This window comes from Phalaenopsis equestris, unplaced genomic scaffold (genome assembly GCF_001263595.1).
Source record: "Phalaenopsis equestris unplaced genomic scaffold, ASM126359v1 Scaffold000210, whole genome shotgun sequence".
In the NCBI taxonomy this organism is placed as follows: Eukaryota; Viridiplantae; Streptophyta; class Magnoliopsida; order Asparagales; family Orchidaceae; genus Phalaenopsis; species Phalaenopsis equestris.
This window is the reverse complement of record NW_018164652.1, coordinates 316,926-325,294: the sequence shown is the minus strand read 5'-3', so window position 1 is coordinate 325,294 and position 8,369 is coordinate 316,926. Positions and strand designations below refer to the sequence as shown.

At 30.5% G+C, this 8,369-nt stretch overlaps 1 protein-coding gene across 8 annotated transcripts in view; it reads right to left on the bottom strand.

The window, feature by feature from the left end:
- The window catches only part of LOC110023113 (coiled-coil domain-containing protein 93), a 68,342-nt gene extending 60,071 nt beyond the window's left edge, over positions 1 to 8,271 (bottom strand). For 2 of the 8 annotated variants that reach the window (XM_020722358.1, XM_020722356.1), the window contains exon 1: positions 8,063 to 8,259. In XM_020722358.1, coding sequence (XP_020578017.1) covers positions 8,063 to 8,103 — 41 coding nt within the window. In that variant the 5' untranslated portion in view covers positions 8,104 to 8,259. Of the gene's footprint in view, positions 1 to 8,062 lie in introns of all 8 variants that reach the window. The other 6 variants (XM_020722355.1, XM_020722354.1, XM_020722357.1 and 3 more) reach the window with 6 other exon arrangements.
- Between the last annotated feature and the right edge of the window lie 98 nt (positions 8,272 to 8,369).

Here is an 8,369-nt window from a genome sequence, read left to right as displayed (position 1 = left end):
AATTTTCTAAATGGTGTGGGTTTCGTACTAGTCCTCTAGGAGGGTCAAACAAAACAAGCCTAAAGCTAGATCCTAGGCTCTAAAGAGAGAAGTGAATACATCATCCGAAATTGAGGTCAACATGGAGCTCTGCGGATTTTACTAATATGAAAGAATGGATATAGATGGAGTGTGAAGCATTGCTCGATATTCTTGATTGTCTCCATATTTATAAGTTTAAGATAACAAAATTAGCTACATGAAAAAGATAAGAATTCACAGACATATGTGATGATATAGCACGTCCAGTAGCTCTATAGAAAGCCACTTTACCAAGCAGATGAATTGTCGACTTGTTTAATGGTTATTATAGTAGAGCTAACAAACTGTCAAATAGGCAAGCATTGTCCATAGGTTGACAAGTTGATTGGTCGACCAGCTTACCTTGCCAGACTGGCAATTAGATAGACCTGAGCAGAGTAAAAGGATAATCCAAACATGTGTAAATGTAAATGTAGGCTTTAAGTGATCCACCGGATATTTAGTCATACAAAACAAGACTATTAGAATAAGTTAATTTCAATAGAAGCATTAAAAGCAAAATGATAAATTTGACTTATGTTCATTATATGTACGAACAATACTAAAACTAAGATTTAATCTTCTTTGAATACGACTCAAACATTGATCAAAACTTCAACAACTTTGCTACGACTTCTCAGATCATTATTTGAATGTTCGAGCAAGTTTCAAGCAAGTTTAAGGTTGATAATAGGCTATTTGTTATTCTTGTAGATTTAGGATTCAAAACGTAAACAACATTTCAAACCTATACAATTACACATATAATAAACCCAATCGTAATAGCCGGCTAGAGATTAAATTGAAAGTTTAGCCTTTAAACTTTACCAATACTATCATTACTAACGAACAGCATTCGCCAAAGGTGAGAAAAGCATTGAGAATGGTAAGGGTTGGGCAACTTGAATCTTGAAGTTTTGCGCATATAATATGCTAACGTCCTTTCAAACTTGGGTATTTTGGTTTGAAATAAATGTTCAGGCAAATTTCCCAATAAATGAAACAGGAGGCATATTTATCATATTCCAAGCCTTATGGGGATATAAAGTCAAATTTTCTCTTTCATTACTATAAAATTTTACGAAACTTCATCCATAACAATTTTCATGTTTTGGATCACAATGAGCAATGTGATCTTAAAGTTCAAGACAATATAAAATAGTAGATGAAAAAATAGCATTAGCTGGAGAATGCTAATCTCCAAGGAGGAAAATATTCCATCAGATAAATAATACATATGATATTAATAACTACACATTATGCTTTAATTATAACAAAAACCATATCTTAGATATATGTTATATAATAAATTAGATAATAATGTTATTTTATTGTATGTGCACGACAATTAGACCATACTACAGAAATGTTTAAAAACTATGTTATATATACTATATAATAATTCTTTTTAAGATGCTTAAATCATCGTTGTCATTAGCCTTATTCCAACAACTTCCAGTCAGCTTTATAAATCCTCATGCTCCAACCATTTTGAGTATTACATGGGGTGTTAAAAATATTTTACATATTTCTTCCGTAACTTCTATCTATATTGCCTTTGTTTACTCATTTTCATACAAATTCATCCAAGAGAATTTATCCACATTTCACATTAGTGAATCTTGTAGCCCTTATTTTACGTCCAACCAATTTAAGTTTATTTTTTCAAAATTAAGTCGATTTTCCATTACTTATCTACAACAAATAGAATAACCAAAATTTACAACTACAATAGGTTACATCAAATATCATTAAGTTCAAAATTTTGTTGAATTTCTTCTAACGGTGCCATGAAGTATGTTCAATGCGACGTGTCTTATGTTGCTTCTTGCAAATGATATAATTATAATCAACGAGGCATCTATTAAAATAGTGGAGGCATTCTTAGGAGATAGACAACATTTTTTTAGTTGAAAAGACATTTAGCGTATGAAGTGCAATTTTAATGAGCACTAGTGTCATCATTCAATATTATTTAAAGGGAAAATGATTTGCATGTCTGATAGATTTAACTATATTGGATTCATTATACTGAAGAATGATAATTAAAATAAAAATTTAAATCGATTAAAACAAAGAAATGCCTTAGAATTATTATTCAATAAGATGTTATCATAAACGCTAAAATGCAAATTTCACAAAATTGCAATAATTTAATCTATATTTTGTGGATCAAAGTACTAAGTAAGAAAAATTCTACTAATAGGTAAGTTGAGCATGATGTTGACAAATAAATGAGTGACAAAATTGGGAAGGATATTTATCATGCCTTACTAGCATAGATATTTTGAGTGTGATCATCATGGTTGCATTGACAGTGATATTAACTCATTTGTCAGCACTACTCAACTTTGCCTTCGGTGCCCTTAACAACTCTTAGGTGTAAACAACTGATGAAAACTCTTAGCATGGAAAAGCCATAAATTTTTAGACTTCCGTATCATTATGGCTGCATGGTTAAGATATATTTTTAGGATCTTAAAGTTATAATATATATATATATATATATATTTGGGTGAAAAATGTTTTGGAGCCGATGTTGTTTGGTAAGCCCCAAACAAAGTTCAATATTTTATTAGGCTTGCACCAGTGTAATTTATACATTCGATGGAGTCATTATAAGGGAAGGTGAAAGTCTTCATGGCTTATGCCATTAACAATGGTGGAGACAATGGCATTCCCTTCAATTTTCATATTTCATAACCACACACATAGCCAGGACGGCAAAGGCCTTCAAGTGTCTTGTCACTGAGGTGGTTACAACTTAGTAAATTGATGTTGAAGCTTAAAAGAAAGTGATGCCACCACTAAGAACCAACATAGATCCAGCTATATTTCGATTCCAACTCGTTTGAGAGATTTTGCTTGTGCTTGAAAGTCGGCATAATCAAAATTGTAATTTGAGGAGCACCTCGACGCTTTTTGAGTAGTTTCTTTATGATGCATGTAGCTTATGGACTTTGATGTTACGTGTAAGCCTCACATATCGTGAGGCACGCAAGCCTCACCTCGCATAGTGAATGGTGGTTTGATTTGTTGAAGGGACTCCATAACTACAATGATATGCAATTAAAGAATTGGTTCATGTAAGTTTGTCATATGATTGTGGATGAAATTGGAGTATATACTATCAAGTTCACACCAAAAAGAGAGATTGCTTCACTACCATACAAATAAATTCCTTAATTTACATCATGTGTAAAAAGAAATTAAATGCTAGAAATTTGAAAAAAAAAAAAGCTTTAAAGGATAACAAAAATCCCTTAACTCAAAATGAAATGTCATCGGATAATAAATGATTTGTGAATAATGGTAATGAATTTATACCATCAGATTTGTATCAAGAAAATCTCAATGTTCAATTCTTCAGTGGGGGATATGAGAAGACAAATGAGCGTAAGACAAGCTAGCAATCAATTTTTTAAAAAAATGAATCTATAAAAATTTAATTATTTGAACTTGTAATGGTCAACATAGTTATTCTTCTGAAACTTTAATCAATATCTTGTTAATTATTATTGATTAGGAGTAGAAAGACAACTAATCAAATATAAGAATGAAAATTGGGAGAAAAATGACACAATCGGCGATATGACAAGGAAGAAACAATTCATTATAACAATGATTCAAATGAAGGCTCACCAAGTTAGTGATGAAGGCTTTTAATTTTAGAAATTCTAACTATGATGAATGTTAACTTATTATGTTCTTACTTCAATTTAAACTTACTTTAAATATTTATGTTATTAGCTCTTACTTTTATTTTTCATCTTACTTTGATGTTCGTATAACACTTTTTACTTCATGCGTGGTGATAAAATGTTAATGTCACTTTATCCTTTATGGGATTTGTTAAAACTTAATATAGTATAATGTTAGTATGTTACTTTTTGATATGTTAAAAAATTAAGAATGTTAGAATGTTGCTTCTTACTTTATACTTTGATGGTTACAATTCTTCTTTTTTTATATAATTTACTAATTTTGAGGCTTACGCCTCAAAAGCCTAAGGCTTGTGGCTTATTTCACGAACTAAAAAATATCTCAATAACCAATTACACAATTTTAAACATTGTCATTCATTGGCAATCACTTGAAATATTTATTTTATGAGGTGCCCCGATGATCTTTTATTTTATCATGTTCTAAAACAATGGTGAAGTAATAGCATATTGACAAAAAATTTATGAAACAAAATATGTTCATGAGTAGAATTTCAATTATGAAAGTGAATCTTATTAATATTGTCTGAGGCATGAATCCAAGACTTAGAACATATTGTATTTCGTAGTCTTTGGGTAGTTAACTTTTTCAAACACAAACTATGTCAACAAGTATTTAAATTTTTAGTCTCTTAATTTTTTTTCTTGCAACTATTGTTTTCGTACCAGAGGCAGATCTCTAGTGTCCATTAAACAAGTTCAAAATAACTACAAACCCAAATTGAATCGCATGATTGATTGTATTCAGCTTTACAAATTCAAGTACTCAATGAAATAATTGACTTCATCAAATCAAGCTATAGAGATGCCTTTATTTTCCAAATAACTATCAGGTCACATATCAAGTTAACTCTACCTCCAAAAAGAAAAGAACCTTATCCTAGCAATCCAAATTTTTCCAGTATTGTTATACATACTTAAAGTTTCTAGAAACTTTAGTATTTTATAAATTTAATGGAAATAAAAAAAGAATAGTGCACCTCAAAAGAGCTCTAAAAATATTGTAGGCATTTAAATGATTTTAAACTTATTTTAAATTTTTCTAAGATATTTACAGAAACTTTTAAATTTTAAAGATATTTTTTTCTGCATTTTCTTAAAATATTTATTGTTTTCCTAATCTTCTTGGTTATATTCTTTTCCGGAATTTTTTATTTTTCAAAAAATTAAAATAATTTTATAATTGCAGAGAATTCTAACGGTGGTAACAAACAGCTATCAGGTTGTGATCTCTTTCAAAGCCTGCATCTCACCTCAATTCTCTTCATCCCCTCTATTATATATAAAATCTTTTTAAATTATATTAAATTTTGGATTAAGTGATTAAGCAATTAAAGGAGTTTAAAATAATTAAGTTGAGGATTAAACGATTTGCTTAATCAAATAGCTCTTATAAGTTGTTCAGAAAGACAACAATATTGCTCAACCGCAAATGGGAATTTAATCCCTTGAACCATTAAAAATACTTGCATTCAAAGAGTAAATCATGTTATTCATTACTTGCAAATTGATGCTTAATCACTACAGTAACCTTTGAAACATATCTTATGAGTCAAGCATTTCAGAAACCACAAATTCATACTATCTTCACGGCATCTAGCTCCCACCAATCCACATGATGAAAAGAATTATGGGTCAAGAGAATGATCTTCGTGCAAAAGGCGTAACATTTGAAAGTGGTAGTGAACTAGATTTGGCTTGGTCCAAAAAGAAGCTAATACTATAGAGTGCCTAACTAGCCTAAAGACTAATCATTGAAAGACGATCCTTCAACAATGGAAATGATCTCCTTAACAATTTCTGCCCCAAATATTTCTTTCCTTGTTGCCTAATTCTTTAAAAAATATAGCACTCATAGTTTCTTATTTGTTTTGAAGAAATTGAATGAGTAATAAAAAAAGAAAAATGCATATGAAAATTATAAGGATCTAAATTCAAATTAGTTTTCATATGGTATAGTAAATAAGAAATTAAACTTGTGTTTCTTGTGACTGAAGACCATATTAATCACAGCAATGACCTAATAACATTTTCTTATAAATTTTCATTGAATTTGGGAAGGGAATTGTAAATAAAAAGAAATGTATTTGTTGACATGAACTTGGCTAATCTAATTGAATAGTAACTGCATTAAAATCAAACACGTAGTACAAAATTGTCAAGTAAATGCATTAACATCCCCTCCAATACCTTCAAAACAAACATGCCCTTTTCGTTTTGTTGACTGATCACAAGAATGGGTAATATGGCCAAAGGTTAATAACAACTCGAATTCAAAAAAATTTTGCTCAGCTCAACTTGAAAATATCAAGTTCAGCTCAACTCGAAATTATCAAGTTTAGCTCAACTCAAAATTGATTTAATTTTCAATCAACTCTAAAGACTATATTTCAAACCAGTTTGAAACAAATTTTAAGTTGAATCAAATCAAATCACTAGGGAGCCATTGTAGAATCAAAATTGACTTAAAATAAATTTCCACAACAACTAAAAGATTTCAATTAATCCGAAGCATCATAAGAGCTTCAAGTTTTTGATATTTTTTCATCTCTTATCTAAAGTCATTTACTTAATCCAAAATCTAGCCTGAATTTAGGGGGTATTTTTTTTTTATGTATCACGATTGTAGAATAAAAAAAATGTTGAGGTTTTAAGTTTTCAAGTGTTAAGTTGGAAATAAAATAAATCCAACTTATTTCCCTATAAAACTTAAAACTTCCAATAGTTCTTCTATTTTTTTTTATGAATTTGGAATTAATGGCCACTTTGAGCGAATTTCAAACTAAGTCAAAGCCACCCTACTCCCAACCTCAAGACCTCTATCATCCGGAATGTCACATCCCATTGTGCCCTCACCTAACATCACATGACCCAAGTTCTCAATGCGTGGCATTCATGCCTTCTTTGTGACATTGAGTATGAAGATGGAGTTGTACTTGCCATGTAAGGGGTCCTTTCTCAAAAAGGAATGAAAATTATAAGAGGTGGCGGAGTGTTCTCAATCATATAAGGAGATCTGATGCATGGAAGAGAGCTAGCAGACAAGATCATAGTTTGTTATCACAAGTATTTACCTACTTCATATTGCTTGATTCGAATGAGATATTCCCCTAATTGGGAAATTTGGGATTGTTTCGCATGAATCTAGTAACTTTGTTCGAATGATTCAAGTTGAATCCAAGTTTATCACTTTAACCTCATCTTTCATTTCATTAACAAAATATATTGCATTTGATTTTATATTTTCCTTTTTTCATGGTTTATTTATCTTCTTGAGGATTAAGCTTCGGATCACTAAGCTATGTTAGAACATAAATTCTTTGGCATACCCAGGTGCCATGTGACAAACCCAATTGCAATTTGTCGTATTAGATAATAGACTGCTCCAAAATATAAATTTATAAAAATATATAAATATGAACATTTAGATTCATACTTCCATCTAAACATTAAATAAATGATTTCATAAGGGACCATTTGGGATTGCTTATTTTTTGTTTTCTTTATTTTTTCATTTATATTTTGATTTGAAATAAAACATATTGGGCATATTAAAATATATTTATATATTTTATGTTGATTGAATATAAAAATATGTTTGGCCTAGCCGCAGCAGCAAGAAGCAACCAATGGGCTAGCAACTAATAGCAATAGTAGTTGTTTTTATAAACACTTAAAACATGCAAAAGTTATTTGATTAATTTTAAAAACAAGTTAATTTATTTTCAAAATAAAACATGTAAAAAATATACTTAAAAAATTTTTAAAAATAAAAATGATCCCACGAGATCCTATAACTTTTTTAGGACCAATCAAACAATACAAGTATTTTACATACAGTTTAATTTGCAATGCATTTGAACTACACATGTATTCTATATAAAATTTGCACAATCAAACCGCGCACAACCAAATGGCCCCTTCATTAATCTGGCTAGAAATTGGATTTAAAATAAAAATTAAAATGTGCTCAGAGAAAATGCTCAGTCCAGCTCCCTGGTGTCCTGAGCATACGAAAACAACCAAAAAAAGGACCCTGTCCTGTAAAGAAAACAGGGAAATCGTTTAATTAAAAAAACTTCCAATCAAATCGATTAAGTTTCCATTGATCGTATAGGAGGTGAAAGAAGGAAATGGAAACCCTAACATCAAGATATATATATCAAAAGTACTGGCAGCTAAACAATCCAGAAAATGATGTTTAATGTGTTAACAGGAGAAGCGTGAGAAATTCATCATAGTTCCATATTATACTGAACGTCTGAAATAAAATTAATTACCTGTTGTTGATCCAGAAAGGAAGATGAACTTTCGACACCATTATCACCGGAATCGCCAACGGCGCCGCCGAGCCCTTTTATCCCCAGGTTCATCCTTTGTTTTTTTTGTATCTTGGCATTTGGTTTACGATTAACCATTTTCTCCCTATCCCCTGACATCTATTTGAGTTACTTCATTATTCCATGTAAGCTGAAATTCAATTTAGGGCTCCTTCTATCTCCCTCTGACCCAGAATCCAGTTTGGAAACTAGAGGTGTCAATTCATATCGGCAGGATGGATCAGTTCTGACCTGAAAATAACACGAC